The sequence below is a fragment of the Poecilia reticulata genome, chromosome 6 (genome assembly GCF_904066995.2).
Source record: "Poecilia reticulata chromosome 6, P_reticulata-male-v2, whole genome shotgun sequence".
NCBI classification, from domain to species: Eukaryota; Metazoa; Chordata; class Actinopteri; order Cyprinodontiformes; family Poeciliidae; genus Poecilia; species Poecilia reticulata.
Genome location: NC_088835.1, coordinates 2,660,598 through 2,682,937, shown reverse-complemented (window position 1 = coordinate 2,682,937; position 22,340 = coordinate 2,660,598). Strand labels below are relative to the sequence as shown.

At 38.1% G+C, this 22,340-nt stretch overlaps 1 protein-coding gene across 4 annotated transcripts in view; it reads right to left on the bottom strand.

Annotated features, from left to right (window-relative positions):
* The window catches only part of pard6a (par-6 family cell polarity regulator alpha), a 37,392-nt gene extending 15,664 nt beyond the window's left edge, over positions 1 to 21,728 (bottom strand). The window contains exons 1-5 of one of the 4 annotated variants that reach the window (XM_008410904.3): positions 21,320 to 21,724; positions 21,095 to 21,251; positions 14,582 to 14,804; positions 3,274 to 3,563; positions 535 to 660 (exon numbers count right to left, since the gene is read on the bottom strand). In XM_008410904.3, the coding sequence (XP_008409126.1) occupies positions 535 to 660; positions 3,274 to 3,563; positions 14,582 to 14,804; positions 21,095 to 21,217 (762 nt within the window). In that variant the 5' untranslated portion in view covers positions 21,218 to 21,251; positions 21,320 to 21,724. Of the gene's footprint in view, positions 1 to 534; positions 661 to 3,273; positions 3,564 to 14,581; positions 14,805 to 21,094 lie in introns of all 4 variants that reach the window. The other 3 variants (XM_008410905.3, XM_017305521.2, XM_008410903.3) reach the window with 3 other exon arrangements.
* Between the last annotated feature and the right edge of the window lie 612 nt (positions 21,729 to 22,340).

Here is a 22,340-nt window from a genome sequence, read left to right as displayed (position 1 = left end):
TCAGTCCAGCAAACTAATTGGTGGCAACTGTCTAAGCAACATCTGTGTTAATGTCAGGATGCAGGTTTTCTACGCTACAGTTTTTCATTTCCAACAAAGTAAGAATTCACTTAAAGTGGTCATAAAATTATGGTGGATCAACATGAAGGAGATTTATCTTACTACGCAAAACAAAAAGAGGACCTTTACATTGTGTTTTAAATTCTCATGTTGCATTTTCCTGTAGTCTGTAGTTTTTGTTCAACCAAAACTGAACAAAAACTACAGACTTTTTTCTCCTAAACCCAGAAACAGGAAGGTAGTTCTTATTATGTTGCTCTGCCTGAACTCTGTGGGGCACCTTTACACTGAGCTATGCTGTTAATATTATATTTGCACATTTTCTACTTTTCTACAATAAAATAGAAATGGAGTGTAAAATATTTAAAACCATACACCTTTTTATTCACATCTCATACACTCAGTCCTTTCGGGAACATGTTAGCAATTCTTTTTAAGTATGAGTTTTAAAACTTTAATTTTCACTGAGCTTACCTGATCTAAAGATTTTCCCGCTAAATCGATGCCATTGACTTCGAGGATTTCATCATTAACAGCCAGTAGGCCTGTGCTCTCTGCGAGCCCACCCCGCACCAAGCGAGATATGAAGACCCCTGGAACCTGCAAGAATACGGAAAAAAGTAAACAAACAGATAGGACATATCTTATTTGCTCTAAGTTTTTAATACATCATCAACAACAAAATATCTGTTGTATGAAACTGCCAGTATTGGTTGATTGTAAAAAACAATCTTATGCTCAACATATCTTTGCTTCCACAGGTGGGCAGTGTTATTGCAGCCAACAGTGACACCATAAAATTTGATATGCAATACTAGATGCATATTATAGACAGATTTAATCAGTCTATAATCTGTTTGTATTTGTTCAGTAGAACCAGATTATTCTTTGTCTCCTTCTTAGTTTGGATGGACATATCTGTTTGTTGTTAGATGCTGTGAAGAGCAGTAAGTCTTTTTTTTAAACCATTTTCTTCTATCACAGAAGAGATGTTTTTATTTATGGCCTGAGTACGGTAGTGAGTGCTCTCTTCATTGAGCTCATAATGCCCTTCATATATGTTTTGTGTTCAGCAAAAACTGCCCAGAGCCAGTAAAAAAAAGACACAAATTCGAAAAGATGAGAATATCCCTGATATCCTTGTGATAAATGTGCATATGCTGATGAGCCTTTACATACAGAATCAATGTTTAAGGAGTTTTCTCTAGTATTTCTCTTTCTGAAGCCTCAAACCTGATAAAAACCTTACATAGTGACAACTGGTAATGCACTTCTGCCAGTTTGTAACTCATTAAATCACTGAATGTGGACTTTTGGATGTGGATCTTTTCTTCTCATTTTGACTTCTTAAGGCACTTTTCACTGGAGTCACATTTACCCAGTCTCACTAATATATACAAACATCTATGATCAGTAGATTTGGTTAGATTTGTTTGCGTGCCTTGTTAAGTAGTAACTCTGGTCAGCAAGGGCGTAGGAACGAGTCTGTCATTGGGGGGAACGCATATCGGAAACCTGACAGATCAGTAAATAGCTTGAGCAGAAATGTCAAACAATTATGCCATCAACACATCAGTAATGCTTTACTCTAATCTGACCCTTGTTTCATTAACAAGTATTCTAACATGTTACTATTTACAATCCAATAATCAGATAAAGTTATGCATAGTACAATGACCGTCATTCCAGGATGAACACTCACTTTAGCCTCACAACTAGCAAGCTAAATACTCTGGTAGCACAAACAGGCTACCAGATTATTGGTCAAAAGACATTAGATTATTGGTCAAAATGCATTGATGTAAATTGACTGGTAATTGAACTGGTTCTACCTCTTTCTAAAACCAAAGTAGAAAACAGCTCATAAAATAGGACTTAGCAGTTTTAAACTCAATACAGCAATTTGACTAACAAAAATAAAATATAAAAAACAAGTTTTGTTCTTCTTGAACAACTCTCTACATGAAAAGCATGTGAGTGGAAGATTTTAAAATTCTTCGCAACTGCGGTGAAATCATTGGGGGGGGGGCACGAATGTGGCTCTCTCCAATATTGGGGGCGGGGCATGTCCCCCCCCCCCGCTTCCTACACCTATGCTGGTAAGTCAACAGACTGTTTCTTGCGCATTGGTTTCTAATGAGAAAAAAAAATGCTTTTCCTTTTCAAAGTGGAGATTTAAAAAAAAAAAAACGTTTTGCTGAATGTCAGTTTGATAAATCAAAACTAATGGACAGAACCCCACTGCATGAATCCTACAAATGTTTCCAGTCCGTTGTGGGTTAATGTCTGTGAGGAAATAAAAAACAAGCTACAAACATTTTGGCACAATCTTTAGTCTCATTGTGATGGCTGCAATTACAGCCACACAAATGTGGTAACATTCACTTTCACCACACGCAACGGGTTCACATTCACTCTCACTACAAATGGGTTCACCTCACTTATATTTGGGTTTCTTTAAGTCTAGGATTTAATTTGCAGAATAACTGGTTTTGTTTAGAAGGCAACACATTGCATTGTATTCTAGAATAAGTGCGCACATTTTAGTCTACATTGTTGTGTTTTGCTTGATTTAACCTTTGTTTGTTTTTGAGTTTCCTTAGTGCTGGCTGCTCCAATCCTTTAGGAGAGCAGAGAGGTGGAGATGGGGTGGAGCAAGCCAGCTGAGACTGCAAATTGGTTCATACCACTACTCATCACCCGGGGGGTGGGGGGGGTTCTATGTTAGTTTCAATTAGGTTTTTGTGTATTTTCCCCTTGGTGTTTTGTATGTGGCCTGATCAGCCAGTATTTAAGTTTCCCCTTTTGTCTGTGTTAGTGAGGTCTGTTTGTTTGAGTTATTGAGTTGATGTCTGTTGCTTTGACCTCTTTTATGGGCCCAATTTTTGTCATTTTTTTCTATTATTTACCCAAGTTTTGTTTGGGTTAAATAAAAAACAATTATTTTTGACTTAAAACTGATGCCTGGCTGTTCCTTAACTGCTCGGTCCATCACACTCATATTCAATTATTATAAGGAACTCCCACTTTTAAACAAAGAAAATAATCATCAGTTTAGGAAAAATTCTATTGGTAAAATACTAATGCCATCCTTGCTGTTAGTATTTAGGCAATAAAAACCAGAACAAATACAAATTACAGCCATTACTCCTAAACTGGATTCATTTCAACAGGATGCTCAGTCATTATGCTAAAAGAAAATAAGAACCTCACCTTCTCTACACCCTGCGGTGTCACCCGCACGCTCACCCCGTCCCGGATGTAGAATCCCAGAGGCTTTTTGGAGCCGTACTTGTGCAGTCGAACTCGCCTATATGACTCAGGTAAAATGTCCACGTCAATAATGGATGAGATCTGTCTGAAGTCCTGTGGTGGGCCAATCATGAGGCCCGATTTGTTCTTTGAGTGGATGGAGCCGGAGCCAGCTGGGCGCAGGCCTGTTAAGCCCAGTCCTTTCCGGCGTCTCTGGAGAGAGTTGGTGGTGTAAACAATGGAGTCACCCTCTGTATGAAAACATGAATAAGAAAGGGGAGAGCTAGGATTAGATGACAACTACATGTTGAGCTATTTTAACAGGGCCTTGAAAATATATTTGCTCCTTTACAGCGTTCATCTGATTTGCCTTTTGTCGAACTGAAATGCAGAAGATCATCAAACAAACTTTGTGTTAGGACCAAAATTATCTGGGCAAATAAAAAATTAATAATTGCTTAATTTATTAAAGAGAGGAAGCTATCATATTCAACCTGTTACTACTGGAAAACCGTGTTGAATCACAAACTGTGAGAAGCCACATTTTAAAAAAGCTGAGTTCAGGTTGATACTTAGATATAACAAATTAATAAACTTGAACTGTGATGTCAAAAAAAACAACCTACCCTGTCCTGATGCAACAGAACCTTTTGAAATTTCACAACCCTGATCCCAACACACAGGCCCTATTCAGAACCAGCACACACCAAAGGTGTGAAGTTTGATGTTCCAAAAAAAAAAGCTCTTTCAATTCCTCACAATTAGGTCAAGCTAACACACATTTTCCATTACTGCATAACCAACAATGAAAAACAATGTGTGAAGACAATGACTTGTGGGGTATTATAATAACGCTTTAGATCTGGACACATTTGAATCCATGGAATGGAAAAATAAAACTTTGGCACAGATTAAACACAGACAGATTTAATCAGTCTATAATCTGTTTGTTTTTGTTCAGTAGAACCAGATTATTCTTTGTCTCCTTTTTAGTGTGGATGGACATATCTGTTTGTTGTTAGTTTCTGTTCTGAGGTTTTGTAAGAAATCACTTTAATTGAAACAAAATAACTGCAGAATTTGAGTATCGTATCTTTTTAGTATTCCAATATAATATCAGCTGATTTGAAAGTAATGGTTGAAGTTTAAATTCTGTCAGTGACTTCACTAACCACAGTTAAAGAATGGTGTTCTGAATCATCAGTTTCAGAGAAAAATAGTGCTAACCCCAAGTTATGTCATTCTCAAATTAAGTCTTCATGTACAGTAATGGAGAAAAAAAACTATGTATTCGCTGAAGTCATAGAAAAAAAACTAAATACACTCCATGATAAAACAACTTGTACAAACGTCAGTAGCTCCAAGTGTGTTTTTTTTCTGTATAGGTTTATCAGTCCTATACACGAAAATATATATTCTGTATATATTCCTCTAATGTGTTGACATTAGAGGAATCTTGGCCCACTTTTCTGAACAATGCCGTTTTAATCTGTTGAGCTGAGCAGGTCTTTGTTTCTGTATTGATTTCTTAAGGCCCCAACACAACATTTCAATCAGGTTTTTCAGACATTCTGTTGCAGATTTTCTGCTGTTTGGAATCATTGTCCTGTTTATGACCCAGTTCCATGTGAGACCATCTGTCATGCAGTTGATCTCACATTCTGCTACAGAGTATGTGCGCATGCACCCCAGATGACAGTGAACTGCAAGGCACCACAGGCCAGGGGCTGTAGAACCAACCCTAAATCACTACACCTCCACCTCCACCTCTGTGTTTGGCAGCTACTTTGAGACATTTCTTCTATACCGTGTTTAGATTTCTCAAAAAAGGCACAGCTCTTATCTGTGCTGAATCGCTTGGTTATCTGAGATGTAACCATATCTATTTTTTTTTAAGAAGATCCATTCTTTACCAACTCTTCTTACAAAACACACTTTCATCAGGTTTTTTTGTCTAAACTGTAACAATTACACAGTGAAGTAGTGTAACAATTAAAATGATAATTGAGGCTTGTAGAGTCTGAGAATCTTGTTTGTTTTATAATTATCCTGACAGTTGGAACTTCAGTCTCCCCTGATCTATGGAAATAGATCTGGTGAAAATAGATAATTTGACATTTTTTTCTGATTGGTCATCACATTGTTTTAAAGAGTTTCTCTATCGTCCTTGCTAAAGTATTTTGTACTTAGAATTGTTTTGTGACACCTGTCTGCTCAGGAGACCAGTAGGTTCTTCAGAAGTGGTTATACTTCACTCTAAAAAGTGTATTTGGGTTGCAGTTCATCTTATGGACTCCTTTACATTAATTTCACTTAATTCTTTTGCTTTTGCTATGACAACTTATTTTTTTGTGTTCAATTAACTCAAAACTTACAAATCTTTAACCTAAAGAAACTTTTCACATTGAATTCAATGCCAGTTTCATATCCTATGTCTGACCAATTGAATTTATTATGATCATCCAACTCAATTCATTAAGTCCTTCCATCTCAATTTGCTAAGTTTTTATAACTTAATTCATAAGGGGGTTTAACATAAATTTAAGTCACTCTTACTCAAATCATTTATTTTGTTCTAATAAACATTTAAAATCTCTTTGACTTAATTCTACAAAAAGTCAACTCAAACTTTTAAGTAGTTCCAAACTAAATATTTTATAACTTCTTAGTTTACAGCCTAATACTCTTTTTACAGTGTCCTCTAAATACACTCTAACTTAAAAGTTAAAACTCTTGTCCTTAAAGGATCTTTTTACTTTAACTTTACTTGAAATAATTAAGTTCAATACCATATTTGTATCCTATGTCTGACACCATGACTCAAGCTTACCAGGGACAGATTATGTGCCAACCAGGGTGCTGTGGTGGCGCAGGAGTAGAGCACAATCCACATAAGGAGGACTTAGTCCTTGACGCAGTCTTCGCAGGTTTGATGCCCAACCTGATGACCTTAGATGCAAGTCTTCCTCTCTGTCATTGACCACTTTCCTGAATAACTACGCTCAAATGAAGGCTGCCTCAGCCAAAAACCCTTTGAAAAAAAATATCCTTTATTAATTTACTTTTTTATTTGAAGTAAACTAAATGATTTGAGTAAGACTGACTTATATTTGTAATCTTAAACATACTTAATAAATAAAAAAAAAAAGAAAATTAACAAATTGAGTTGGATGATTATAATATATTGAATTGGTTAATCTAAAAATCTTTAGTTGGATAAACTTCATTGAATTGCTTGTTATAAATTGAAGCAATTCAATTAAGTTAGTTCAACTAATTTCTTTTCAGAGTGTTGTTGACGGTCAGTTAGTGAAGATCATTTGATAAATAGCACCTAGCTGTTCATTTCTATCTTTATTCTAGAAAGGTAACAAGGATGAACTATGGCTAAGCTAACACTAAATTTTAGCCTTGAGATTTAGCGGTAGTGATGAATGGCATGTACAGTCGTAGATGATAATCTGTGACAGGCAACTGTGGCCTCTGGCACTTAACAAAACCAGAAGCTTTCCTGTTCTCACATATCTTAGTCACAAATATAGCACAGAAGGGCAAGAAAATCAGTATAGTAATACTTCCTCAGAAAGCAAGAGTTGTCAAATGTGCTGTGTTGCAATTCCAGTGTTCAGGGAAATATCTATATTACTAATATATAGATATCCATCCATCCATTTTCTTCTGCTTATCCGGGGTCGGCTCGCAGAGGCAGCAGCTTCAGAAGGGTGGTCCAGACTTCCCTCTCCCCAGCCACTTCTTCCAGCTCCTCCGGGGGAATCCCAAGGCGTTCCCAGGCCAGCCGAGAGACACAGTCCCTCCAGCGTGTCCTGGGTCTTCCCCGAGGCCTCCTCCCGGTGGGACGTGCCCGGAACACCTCACCAGGGAGGCGTCCAGGAGGCATCCTTACCAGATGCCCGAGCCTCAACTGGCTCCTCTCGACGTGGAGGAGCAGCGGCTCTACTCTGAGTCCCTCCCGGATGACCAAGCTTCTCACCCTATCTCTAAGGGAGAGCCCAGCCACCCTGCGGAGGAAACCCATTTCGGCCGCTTGTACCATGATCTCGTTCTTTCGGTCATGACCCAAAGCTCATGACCATAGATGAGGGTGGGAACGTAGATCGACCGGTAAATCGAGAGCTTCGCTTTTTGGCTCAGCTCTCTCTTCACCACGACGGACCGGTACAACGCCCGCTTCACAGCAGACGCTGCCCCAATCCGCCTGTCGATCTCCCGCTCCCTTCTTCCCTCATTCAATAATATAATATAGATATAAAATATCTATATTATATTATCAATAATATAATATAGATATAAGATATCTATATTATATAGATATAAGATATATATATATTATATAGATTATAATATAATCTATTATATTAGATAATATAATTATTATATTATTAGATATAATAATACTTATTATTATATCTAATAATTATATTATTAGATATAATATAATCTATATTATAATATTGACATTTAAATTTAGATATTTATATTTCTCTGAACACTGGACCTGCAACACAAAATGTGAAAGTCTTGCTGAGCAGGAGGTTGTGTAGGTCAGTCAGAAGCACATGATTGCTGCTGTTAGAGATTTTTTGGTATTATCATTTTGCTATTACTTTAGTTCATATTCAGTGTAATGTTCAATTTAAAGTGTTCTTTCTTCTGTGTGTATAAACTGACCTGGAGGCCCCATCTGCCTGTTTGTCTTCATGTGAAACAGTTAACCGTGTGCTTCCCAGACCTTAAATTACGTTTCCACAGGTGCCTTCTTATCAACCGGAATACCCCCTATCTTAGAAACTGCCTGTGCAGTAATAATTTATCTCTGCTGTCTTCTTTACCTATTCTCCCTATTTCTGCTTGATAATAAAAGACAAGCTGTAACCAAAGGTCTTTAGAACGCTCAGTGAACGGCTTGGAGGAGCAGCTTGCTGAGTCTTCTCCTTTTGCAAAAGCTTGGTCATAAAATCCATATACGTTGTCTGTGGTTCTTTTAATGGAGGTTCGAGAAAATAACCGTCAGCTGCCCTGCAATAAAACTCCAAAGTTAATACCAGATGTGATCTATGTTCTACAGTAGCGGTTCTCAACGTGGGCGGTACCGCGTTCAGAAGACGGCAAGGGGCACTGGCGGACATTTTTACAAAAGGGGGGCGGTGAGATTCCTTTGGGGGGCGTTTGGTGGACGGTAAACTTTACACCTTAAATCCACAACAATACCAGTTTAGACTTTGAGCAACTTGGTAAAACTGTATTGTGTAACATTAAATCATACTTGGCTGCAACTATATCGATGGCAGCTCTTCTTCTAATTCAGTGTTTGTTAGCTTCTGTTAGCTTCTTGGCGCAGCTCCTCTCCTGCTACTGGTAGCTCACCGCATCAGTTCCAGAAGTGACGGTGCTGTGATTCACTTTGTCTGGTATTTCTGTACATATGTTTTGGCAATTCTGTGATCATCTCAAAGCAGCAACTTATATTAAAAAGTGTTTTATTTCCGTTTGAGAGCTTCCCTCTTCCATGGAAGGACAACAGAAAATCGCACTTATAAACATGTAATTATTAAAATCACGATACCTTCACTTTGTATCCCTCTGAAAAATGAACCCATTTAAATAAAGAAATCCCTCCATGGGTGATACCACGATAGAGAGTGTTCATTTTATAGCGTTAACACTGGAGCTGTAAGTGGTCCGGTATGAAACGGGTGTGATAGAACAACGGTACCACAACACTTTTAAATTTCAATAATAGGAATACCGAAATTGTTTCCGTTGTTTTAAAAGGTTTAATGTCAGTTTGCCTTTTCCCCATCGATACGCTTCCCAACCGCTGCGCACCACAGGGGGTAAAGATAATTTAAAAAAATTTTTAAAAACGACGCGCACATTGCGCAAAAACTCTGAAACAGGAGAAGCGGGACATAAAACGGAGCGACGAACTATATGTGAATTATGGCATAAAAACAGAATCCGATGCTGAACAGTGAAAAATCAACACATGATGTGAAACAAATGACAATTAGGCGGCGCAGCGGGTGATGAGTGAATATTACTGATGGTCAATAAACGATCAAATATATCTAGCAACAGGAAAGAAACTAAAGTGGACATAGCAATAAACCAAGAGAGGATAAAACTAATCAAAGGAAACCACATCTAGTACTGAGAATAAATATATCTTACAGACCATAACAGTAAAGAACTGATCACTTATTTATGTTTTTAATTAGATTTGATATATTTATTTCTTCAATATTATTTTTTATGTCAGTGTTAATGTCATGAGGCTGATGACTCCATGACACTTTCAATATGACTCATTAGGATTTAAGAACCAGATTTTTTCTTTGTCATTTCTGTCCAGTAAAACTATTAATCTATGATCAATAGACAAGTCTATATAAAGATATAATCCATGTTTCTGTCTCAAATTTGTATGGCATTAAAAGGACCTGAAACTTTAGTTTTTCCACTGAAAGCTCTGGTTTGCGCAAAACAATGCCATGTGGGTGAAGTTTTATGAATGATGCTCTGATGTCCCATTCTCCTGAAGGCAGCACAGAGCTGCACCACCAGAAACTGACAGAAACACTGAAGAGAAGAAGAGTTATGATTAATGTAGTTACAGTTCTATCCATGTTTTAATGTTGCAGAGCTCAGTCGTTTTGCAAATAGTTAAAAGTTTAAACTGGCATGTTGTACATCTTTTATCTGCTCATTTTGTGGAATATTTAACAACTTGAAAATGGCAAAGAATAATAATTTTTTTTCCACTATGATTGTTAGGCCTACTGATTTTAACTTGAATGTTCATTGCATTTTTCATAGACGCCTGTGAAGATAATTTCTATTCACATGGCTTTTTTGTTCTCTGGGAAATTATTTTTGATGACAAATACATAAAACAAGCATCAAATCAAAACATCTACAATAGTGACAGTAATATTAATAATAAAATAATAGTCAGAGCAAAGTAGCCTACAAATTATTTGGTGGGGGGCGGTGAAGGACCTGGATAAAGGCTAGGGGGGCGCTGGCCCGAAAAAGGTTCAGAAACACTGTTCTGCAGCATTTCTGACAATGTTATTATTGTTTACCCATTTCCATATATCAACCCATTCATCCACTTAATCCTGGCAGGGTCCTGGGGAGTTTATAGGGAGGGTAAACCCTACATCTGTTGTCACTAGATCACACAACTATCAAGAGCAATTTAGAAAGAAAAATTAATCCACATCATCATTCAGTGTGTTTTCTCTATGACCATATGCCAGTAAAAATAACAGAGACTATATAAGATTCACACTCAAAATGATACATGAAGACCACCACTTCAGGTCTTTATTATTGCCCCCTGGAACTGTCCTGAATCAGCTCAAATAGATTTAGGTCAGTGTTTCTCAACCCTGGTCCTCAACACCCCCCTGCTCTGCATGTTTTAGATGTCCCTCTATTCCAGAACAGCTGATTCAAATGATTGCATGACCATCAAGTGCTGCTGAAGCCTGTTAATCACCCAGAGATACAATTCAGGTGTGTGGCAGAAGGGAAATACCTAAAACATGCAGAACAGAGGGGCGGTGAGGACCAGGGTTGAGAAACACTGATTTAGATGTTATTAACAGATAACCTGTCTAGCTCCTATGGATAAGGATGCAGAGGCAGGAGCAAAAGCTGTAGCCACCATAAGAAAAGTCACTCAGATATGCTTAAAACACAAACACATCACTTAAACTTGTAGGTTTTTCTTTAAAAGTATCTTTCTTCATGGTTGCTGGAACCATGAAAACACTGAAAACTATCAGTGAAATATTAGACAGCTCCACTACTGGAGAAAAACATTTGACATGCTGTATTCCTCAGACAGGAATTTTTATTTTTCAAATACAGACCATTTCTTTTTCCAAAATACAAAGATAACCTATAATGACATTTCCATGCCCAATAGAGGCCTGACAGTGGTAATATAATCAGTAGCCAAATACCATCAGTTTTACTTTTAGCTCTTTCATACATACATTTGTACAAGGTTCAGATGTCAGTGTGTAATCAGCTGTTACAGGATTGTATTTATTGAGTGAAGGAGCTTAATATGTAAAAGGCATTAACCTGAAATATGAAATGTTTCCCCAACAGCATGTCATAAATCAGATCAGTGGGGTTATGACCTACTATCAGAGCCTTTAGAATGCTGTTTCTACAACTCTTTTCAGCATCGGTATGTTATGTTCTTTCAGAAGCCAACACTGGTGAAATGTGCTCTTGTTTCTTAGCCCTGGTTAGAAGTCTCACTGCTGCATTTAGAAGCATCTGAAGACGGTGAAAATTATTGTTATCTAAACCCTTATATAATAGAGCTACAGTTGTAATAAAAAAGGGTTGCAATAAAAGTATGAACAATTTCTCCATTCATTTTCTTTACACCCTTGTCCCCTTCTTTATGTGATGTTGCTGGTGCCTACTTGAAGCTAATGTTCCGTGCGAGAGGCTGGGTCACCCTGGACAGGTCGCCAGTCTATCGCAGGGCAACAGAGAGACACAGGACAAACAACCATGCACACACACACTCACAGGGAAAATTTAGACAGACCAATTAGCCTAACAGTCATGTTTTTGGACTGTGGGAGGAAACCGGAGTACCCGGAGAAAACCCACGCATGCACAGGGAGAACATGCAAACTCCATGCAGAAAGACCGGGGTCAGGAATCAAACCCAGAGCAAGGCAACAGCTCTACCAACTGCACCACTGTGCAGCCGAACAATTTCTCAACCTTCGACCAAACTCCCCCCAAAGGCATCCCAGCGCCCCCCTTTTGTAAAAATGTCCGCCAGTGCCCCCTGCCATCCTCTGAACGCCCCCTGGGGGGGCAGTACCGCCCACGTTGAGAACCGCTAATTTAGGGTTAACATTTTACTCTCATTTATATCAGCTGCATTTGGATTCAGTTTTTAAAAGCACTGCAGTATTTCATTTAACTTCATTTTGCTGCTGTGCCCTTGCCTCTGTCATAATTCATGATGTAATGATGCTAATCTGCTGCTCAGCAGATGGTATTGTTTCAAATTACACTCAGCTGCCAGCTTAATCAGATTTACTCTGAGGTCTGGTAGAGGAAGGATTAAAGGGAATGTAAAATGGAGGGTCAAGACAAAAAGAACAAGTGAAAACAGAATACACACTTGGCAAACTTTGCTTCAGGATTACCCAGTAAAACATGAGGAAGTGAGTCAGGTCTCAGAGTGATCACTCTAGAATAGCGGTTCTCAACGTGGGCGGTACCGCCCCCCAGGAGGCGTTCAGAGGACAGCCAGGAGCGTTGGCGGACATTTTTACAAAAGGGGGGCGCTGGGATGCCTTTGGGGGGCGTTTGGTCGAAGGTAAACTTTACACCTTAAATGCACAACAATGCCTGGTTTAGACTTTGAGAAACTTGGTAAAACTGTATTGTGTAACATTAAACCATGTTTGACTGCAACTGTATCGATGGCAGCTCTTCTTCTATTTGGTGTTTGTTAGCTTCTGTTAGCTTCTTGGCGCAGCTCCGTTCTCCTGCTACTGGTAGCTAAAATCACGACACCCTCACTGTGTATCCCTCTGAAAAATGAACCCATTTAAATAAAGAAATAAAGAAATCCCTCCATGGGTGATACCACGATAGAGCGCGTTCATTTTATAGCGTTAACACCAGTGCTGTAAGTGGTCCGGTATGAAACGGGGGTGATAGAACAACACAGAACTTTTAAATTTCAATAATCAGAATGCAGAAATTGTTTCCGTTGTTTTAAAAGGTTTATGTCAGACTGCCTTTTCCCATCGATACGCTTCCCGACCGCCCTGCACCTTAGGGGTTAAAAAAAAGACGAGCACATTGCGCAAAACTCTGAAACAGGAGAAGCGGGACATAAAACGGAGCGACGAACTAGATGTGAATTATGGCATAAAAACAGAGAATCCGACGCTGAACAGTGAAAAAATCAACACATGATGTGAAACACATCATGACGATTAGGCGGCGCAGTAGGTGATGAGTGAAGATTACTGATGGTCAATAAACGATCAAATAAATGTAGCAACAGGAAAGAAACTAAAGTGGACATAGCAATAAACCAAGAGAGGATAATACTAATCAAATGAAACTAAATGGAAATGAATAAAGAACAAAATGCAAGAATAAACTAAGAAACCAAAGTAAATACAGAGGAATAAACTGGTATGGCAAGACCTTTTTTAGCAATACTTAATACAGAGGACTGTATGGCAAGAATAGACACTATTTCCACATAAAAAGTAAAATAATGTTGAAATGTCATGGGTTTGTTGAGACCACATCTAGTACTGAGAATAAATATATCTTACAGACCATAACAGTAAAGAACTGATCACTTATTTGTTTTTAATTAGAATTTATATATTTCTTCAATATTATTTTTCATGTCAGTGTTAATGTCATGAGGCTGATGACTCCATGACACTTTCAATTTGACTCATTAGGATTTGATTAAGAACCAGATTTGTTCTTTGTAATTTCTGTCCAGTAAAACTATTAATCTATAAATCAATAGACAGGTCTATATAAAGATATAATCCATGTTTCTGTCTCATATTTGTATGGCATTAAAAGGACCTGAAACTTTAGTTTTTCCACTGAAAGCTCTGGTTTGCACAATAAATGCCATGTGGGTGAAGTTTTATGAATGATGCTCTGATGTCCCATTCTCCTGAAGGCAGCACAGAGCTGCACCACCAGAAACTGACAAACACTGAAGAGAAGAAGAGTTATGATTAATGTAGTTACAGTTCTATCCATGTTTTAATGTTGCAGAGCTTAGTCGTTTTGCAAATAGTTCAAAGTTTAAACTGGCATGTTGTTCATCTTTTATCTGGTCATTGTGTGCAATATTTAACAACTAGAAAATGGCACAAAATAAGAATATTTTTTCACTATGATTGGCTGATGTTAGGCCTACCGATTTTAACTTGAAGGTCAATTGCATTTTTCATAGAAAATAATTTCTATTCCCATGACTTTTTTGTTCTCTGGGAAATTATTTTTCATGATAAATACAGAAACAAGCATAAAAATCAAAACATCTACAATAGTGATAGTAATATTAATGATAAAATAATGGTCAGTGCAAAGTAGCCTGCAAATTCTTTGGTGGGGGGCAGAGAGGGACCTGGATAAAGGCTAGGGGGGCGCTGGCCCAAAGAAGGTTGCGGAACACTGCCCTAAATCATCTCACCTTTATGACTCTTACCTTTCTTTGTTATAATAATCCGCAACACTGGATTGGCTGAAGAAACAGCTTTGTGGAAGTTTTCATCATTGTTGATTGGGAGGAGATCTCCATGGATATCAGCATATTCCAGCAGCACCTCCACACCGTGGATGTGATGGATGTTTTGGAGGAGGTGGTAGAACTCTTGGAAGCCACCAAATCCATTCCTCTTCAGACCAAAGCGACGGTACTCTGCCTCAAACTGCAGAAGTCAAAAAGTAACCATCAGAAATAATTCTTACAAACTGTTCACAAACTATACACCTCTGTTTTAGTTTAAGCTTCAAACCCCTTACATTGCTAAGATATAAGTATCTTAGCAATGTACCCTAACTTCTTACAGTTAATATGACTATCCATCCATCCATTTTCTATACACCCTTGTCCCTAGTGGGGTCAGGAGGGTTGCTGGTGTCCATCTCCAGCTAACGTTCCAGGCGAGAGGCAGGGTACACCCTGGACAGGTCGCCAGTCTGTCGCAGGTTAATATGACTAGTTAGACTGAATTAATACAACTCACTGAAACAGTCTCATTGTAATTAGTTGAACTACTGATATTTTTTTCACACTAAAAAGAGGGGCAGAAAGAAAAAGGGGGGAAACCTGCTTGGGAGTCAAACCCTGGACCCCTTTGTCATGGATGAATAACCTAAGTACATTTGAAACTAAATATTTACATACACCAAAGAAAATACAAATTTTTTTTCCTCACTATCTAAAATTAAATCAGACCAAACTTCTTCTTTTTAGGATAGCTAAAATTATCAAAATTATTTATATTTGCTAAATGTCTGAATATTTTTGTTAGAACATTTTTTATAACTTTTGTTTCATTCAGAAGTTTACAAACATTTGGTCAGGAAGGGATAATTGTCTTCTAAAATGTATGGCAGATTTTGGATTTCCACAAGCTTCTCGTGATAGTTTGCTGGAGTTCTGGTCCATTCCTCCTCACAGAACCAGTGTAACTCAGTCAGATTAGCAGGTCAACGCAGCCTCAATCACACACACCTTTTCAGATCTCCCCAGAAATTCTCCATAGGATTAATATCGGGGTTTTGTGATGGCCACATTACAACATTGATTTTGCTGTCTTTAAGTTACTTCAGTTCAAACCCAAAAGTGTGCCCAAAAATGAAGATCTTTGTCCATGTGTGCCTTTGCAAACTGTAATCTGTCTGTGTATTTTCAATTAAAGACTTATTCCTCGCTTGATGGCCATTTAGCTCAAGTTGGTACCGACACGTTTCAATGTGGATAATGACTCCATCTTACCAGCTTCAGCAGCATCTTGACCAGATCTTTGGCCTTTGTTTTGGAGTTTATCTACACATTTCAAATCAAAACCCTCCTATGGAGTGAAAACAGTCTGACAAAAATATCTGTGCGTGTGTAAAAAGATTTCTCTGTGTGTAAAAAGATTTGTGCGTGTGTAAAAAGATTTGTGCGTGCGTAAAAGGATTTGTGCGTGCGTAAAAAGATTTGTGTGTGTGTAAAAATATCTGCGCATATGTAATACTGGATTTGTAATCCTTAAAAATAAAATAAACCTTCTCCTACGCCTATAAATGTTGAAAAAGTACGCACAAGTCACCTGGTACACACACACAAAACTGCATTTACACACAGATCCAGTTACGAGTGCACATGTATTTTTGAGGCTCATTTGATGCTTCGGGTGAGCTCCCAGAATCGTGCAGATGGTTCGTTTACATGTTAGGTAAAGCTGGGTCATCTGAGTTTTGCTCTGAGTCTAGTGTTTTCATCCTCTAAACCACATGTGTCAAACTCAAGGCCCGCGGGCCACATGTGGCCCGCCATGTCATTTTATAGGCCCATGACTGACTTAAAATATATTTTCGGCACGAAATGACTTCAAACTACATCTCCCATAATGCATTCCGATTGTTGCCAGCCAACATTACGGTTTCTCGCCACGAGAGAGCAGCAGAGTCACTTCAAGCTGCAGGGCCGTGCAGAGACCACTAAAGGGGCAGATGCTCAACAACAAAAAAGGGCCCATCTAACCGCATTCTAGGACAGAATATTAACAGTCTCTCAGCTTTTAGAGTTTAATAAACAATGATAAATTACAAAATTGTGAGATATACAATAAAAAAAAGCTAACAAACATCTCCATATAGAGCATAACACTATGCCTATGTAAGATATTTTATTATTAGTTTCTTTCTGCAGGTTTATTTTGTTATAGGAAAGTATTGCAATATTCAAACCCGCAATTTGGCAAGATATGTAAATCAGAGCTGGTGGTCTAGCTCTAATTTACATAATTTGTCTTTACAGACTTACACTATTAAAAATATAAACAAGGGCACAATGCAACCTTTTAGTGTACTGTAATCTATAAAACAAAGAGCTGCCTGTTTGCTACACTTGCAGTGGAGATGAAGATGGTCCATTCAGGAAAGCAGAGCTGCATCAAACTTTAACGTGGAACTGCAGAAAAAAAAAAAATTGAATTGTTAATGCATGCCACCATGAGAAAAGCCTACTGAGTTTTGCTTAAAAAAAACTTAAAAAAATTTAAATCACACATTTTTGACTCATGAAGTGAATTTTCTTTTTTGCAAAACAAACTTATTTGCGCTTGTCAGAAATATTTTCTTGCTATTCTAAGTTTTTGTTTGTGACTCAAAGTTTTGCTTGTGATTTTCACATGACGTCTTGAGCAGGGCCTAAAATCACAACAAAAGATTTATGATGTGTGCAAATAAATGTTTATGTTTGGTAAAAATTAGTTAATTAAAAAAAATTCTTTTAAACAAAACTTTTTTTTAAAGGAATCATTACAATTCCAAAAGTTTTGATTACAATTTTATTTTACTTAACTGAGGTTAGTTTTTTTATTTGCCATTGGATAATTGGGAAACAAATTTAACTTCATACTCTGCAAACCAGACCCTAAACTTAAAGTCTGGGTTGAGATTTTTCCCCTTCATTAATGACACACGTTTATTACATACATTATATCTATCTTGGTAATTCAGGGCGAGTTATTTTTAATTCTAAATGAATATCCTTGTTGTACTATTATTTAAGCCTTCAAGATACATTTACCTAACGTCTGAATAAATGCAATGTACATTATGCAGCAAAGGAAATTAGAAGATCGGACATATATCCATTATGGAGATGATCGGTTTTGGACGGGCGATGCTCCCCTATTGCATAAGCAATACTAAAGAATGACTGATATCATTAAAGATACAGGGAAGAAGCTTTTTTGTTATCTAGCGTTGCTAGCAAAGTCGTTAGCTAGCAGCTAGCTAATAGCACATCAACAACAGCCTAATGTTTGTATGATAAAAATACTAAATCGATAGATAAGAACAGTTTTTCCTCACCTGGTTGTCTCCTCCCGCTCAGTAGTTCATCAGAGAAAGGCAGATGCAGAGGCCTGTCAGTGTCTGTTGTATTTCATTACCTTTCTGCTTAAACCGAGACTCCGTGCTGAAGCAGAAACGATACTTCAACGTTTTCCGTCATCTGACAAGTAGAAGGTCTACTCCACTTTATTCACCAAAAACGTTTTTTTTTTTATAATTTACCAAAAACTGTTCTGCAATCTGGAACGTTCGCTACGTTGAGCTCCAGTTAGCCGCCTTATCTCACTGCGCGAGAGGCAATTGCGTCATGCGTCACGGGCAAAAGGTCAAAGGTAACAAGGTGACCGGCTTATTATGTTGTACAAAAAAGAAACAAAAAAGCAAAGAATTTTAGCAAATTTTTTTATGTGTCAAAACAGGGCTTAGGAAATAATAATACCAAAAAATAAATAAAAAAATTGACTAAAAGGGCACTTGGGGGCAAGGAGCAAAAAGGGCAGGTGCTCAAGCACCCCCAGCTCCTCCCCCCCCTGCACTTGCATGTCAAACTGCTTATTGATTTTACCAGCACTGAGACATCGACAAGTTAACATCAAAATGTCCAAGAAAAGAAAAATCAATTTACAAGTAAGACTGTGAATGAAGATGTGTGTGAGTTGGTGTCAGGGGCAGCAGGTCGCGCTAGACTTTTTTTGTTATCCGTTATCTTGACCGACAACATAAAAAAAATCGGTCATGTACTATTTTTATCCGTGAAATTACAATCATATTAACATCGGCTATTTAGCTGCATTTTATGCGGTTTAGATAATATTCACCGTGAATCCAGATCCCATCACAAATTAAGCAGATAAATGCATCTACATTTTTCTCTGTAGTGACAAAAACCACTGACTGTGGCCCCAATAACTTATAATAAATTAAATTACTCACTTAAATTACCAGCACTTCACCCGCTGGGGTCTGAACGCACTTCCTCCTGCACTCTTAGAAATGGCTGTAAATTTACAGCGGAATTCCAGCAGTAACATACTGTTATTCCAAAATACGGTAGGATATTGTCAATTTGATGTCTTCTCTTGTCACAATCAAGACTGACGACTGGCAGTAAACTACTGCAAAATAATTGTACAATACAGTTTTTTTCCTAGGTAAGGCATTTTACTTGTATTTGCATCTTAGAGAACCAGCATTTAAAGACAATATTAAATGGAAAGAAAAAAAAACTTTCCATAATAAATCTTTTAGGGAATGAATCAAAATCTACAGAGGATAATCAAAAGTGTTATATTATCAGTGTTGGTGTTGTATGTTAAAAATACAATGTTAATTAAACACTTGTTTAGTCAAATTCAAAGATAGGTTTGTCAGTTTCCCTAAAGAGATGGTGTTTGATAAAGAGTTGCTCCCAGAATCGCAACTTATCTGTGACGTCACGTGTTTGCCCGGGAAACAGCAGTATGGCATCTTGTCTGGAGCTTATCATAACAAGGTAAGTTTCCCAAAGTTATAAGTTAAAACTTTATATTCTTTATATTCTCTCTTTAATGTATTTATGTAATGTAATGGTGATGTATTGTCTCAATGTTTGAAACTCCCTGGCGGACATTATACCTGCTCAAGAAAAAACTAAACAAAATCTTGGATATCAGAGTAGCTATACGTAGACTGAGAAAGACAAAAATTGTGTTAACATTTCTGCTTGAGAAACAGAACAGTATCTGTAAGGACCTGAGGTTAAGAGTTTTGCCTAAAGATTGGACCAATTTTATCCCATTTAGTTGCATTTGAGAACAGACTGCAAGAGCCTTGCTCTGCTTCTTCCACAGGATGAAATGGGAGGAGGGTTACTCAGTCTACTACCGTATTTGGTTAATATCAGGCCATAGTCACTTTAACCTGTTTTTCTGTTTTCTGGAATGAAAACTTGTCCAGGGATGCTGGGCCATCCCCATGGCATATGATTTCAGCCAAAATAACAAAACATAAAATCTATATTTTCAACATATATTTTCAACCAAGTAGTTAAGTAGAACAAGCAGAGACCAGTCAGTGTCTGGACCAGAGCAGAGTACCTTATGAAACTAGTTAAATCAAAGCCTTAACACTTCTGTTGTCAGAAGTGTTAAGGCTCTTAAAATGTCACAAATACTATTTTTGATTCTAATAAACATTGTTAAATTGTTATGAAAACAAGAAAGCACATTTGTTAGGGTTGTTTGAATGTTATTATTTAACGAGTCGCCCTTATCCTAAATCTTCTGGAGGACAATGCTACTTTCCAAAAGATGTCCAAATCTAACACCTAGAGTTCACAGTTAACTCGGATCTCATACTGTTCAGGCTGAAATCACACAGCTTCAGGTAAATATGGCGCATTTTCATTCAGACAAATGTGGTGCCTGTTGATATGTTGTTAATTAAGCTACAAGAAAAACGTACGAGTAGGCCTATATAAACTCCAGAATTAAAGAAATTATAATTATCAGGATAAATATAGTTCTGTTATGTGGTTAATTTTGAGACCTAAAACAGGAATAGTTTAGTTTGCTTTTGTAACACACAGTGAGACACAAAATGTATGTTCAAAGTAATAATCTGAGTAATTGCTACACCTTTAATTAGAGTCAAAAGAAGCGAAAGCTTCAACTAAAAACCAGAAATATTTCCTATCTCAACCCACCCTATTACAGTTTAGGTAAAGGTTACGGTACATTTCAGCTATTTGCCAGTTTCACAGGAGCAAAGAACTATTGTGTTGTTTTAGGTCAGGTTTATACTTTGAGGATCAGCGGGAAACTGGAGTGACATTAACAATTGTGTGCATCAAGCGGCGACAATGGGGTAAATGCAGCTTTAAAAAGACAGGCTACCAGGTCGGCCTGGTGCCTGAATGCGCCATCTATCTACTACTCTGTCGTGACATTTGACATGTTTACCTCGGGAAACTGCAGTGTCCGAAAATTTCTGCCGCCCCGTTTAACAAAAATCAGCCAGTTTCACCCCCACACTCCAGGGAGACATCATGAATCTCACCTGAGCTACAGCAAAAGGTTCTGTTGCTGCCCGAGCCACAACACGAACGGCACCTTCTATCCTCTTATTTCATTACAGTAAAATATAAACGATGAAACAAAACACTCACTTTGCTCTTGACCTCCACCGTGTTATCAGTGTGTCTTGTGGGGGTCCGGTGCTGCTGCTGTGACTGTCTTGACATTCTGCTCCTCGGTTCTCCGTTCGGCTGAGGCACTGCAGATAAAAACATCCACTAGAGCTGGGATATGTTTCCTCCTGTGTGACTGCGAATAGAAGAAAGCGGAATGCTAAGCATAAAGTTGACTCCGTGAAAAAAGCAGTCCTCTTTCACCTGAGGAAGTGTTCCGTGTTCCTGTTAGTCTAGGTTAAAATCAGAAGCACAAATCAACCGCGATTAGCTGCTGCGTCGCATTTCGTCCTGAGTCAGCACGCGACAGCGTTATTCCCCCACAACATACACACACACACACACACGCACGCGCGTGCGCATGCAAAAAAGAAAGAGAGCAGCCATCCTGACAGGTGGAGTCTAGTAGATCCGGTATGGGACGTGAGGTGCCAGTTGCCCCACACCCCCAACCCCCACCCAGGGCCAGACAGAAGGACGCAGCAAAAGGGGGCGGGACATGGCATAAGGGTAATAACGCAACACCAGCCAGCCCTACTGGCCCACTGATATCCACTACTGTCAGCTGCAGTACTGACTGCATTTCTGCACACGTCATAACTAATTTTAGCCTAAATTTCTTGGCTTCCAGATTACTAAAACACTCCCCCCCACCACAACCCCCAAACCCCTCTACCCCACTATCATAGTGAATACAAGGTGAAGTTACAAATATCAGATTGATAGTTCAGCTGCACAGTTGTCATTCTCTTTGTTATCCAGTGACGTTTGGTCATTCACCTCAGGTATGACAAGAATTAAAACCAGCTGGAGCCTGTTGCTGAACATACCTGAAAAACCTGAGTTTCCACCCTGTTTCACCAGGGTCATGTCTGAGAGTTTGAACTGTTTGGGCCAATCCTAGCAACAAGAAAGACATAATAATACATACTTAGAAGAAAAGTTCAACCATTTTTTTTAAACTGAACTCATTTTATTGAGCCATAAGGAGGAAGAAGGGGAAAGAGAATTTGAGTGATGTTACAATAATCTGTTGGCTTTTCAGCGCATGGTTGGAAAATCAGAAAACATGCAGTGACACTATCCACTATCCTGTCTAGATTTTAATTTCTGACTTGTTTAGAGAGTATTTTCCTTGCACTGTAAAAAAAAAAAAAAAAAAAAAAAAAAAAAAAAAAAAGCAGTTGTCATGCAGTCCAAAAAGTTGTGGGTTTGATTCCAGCTG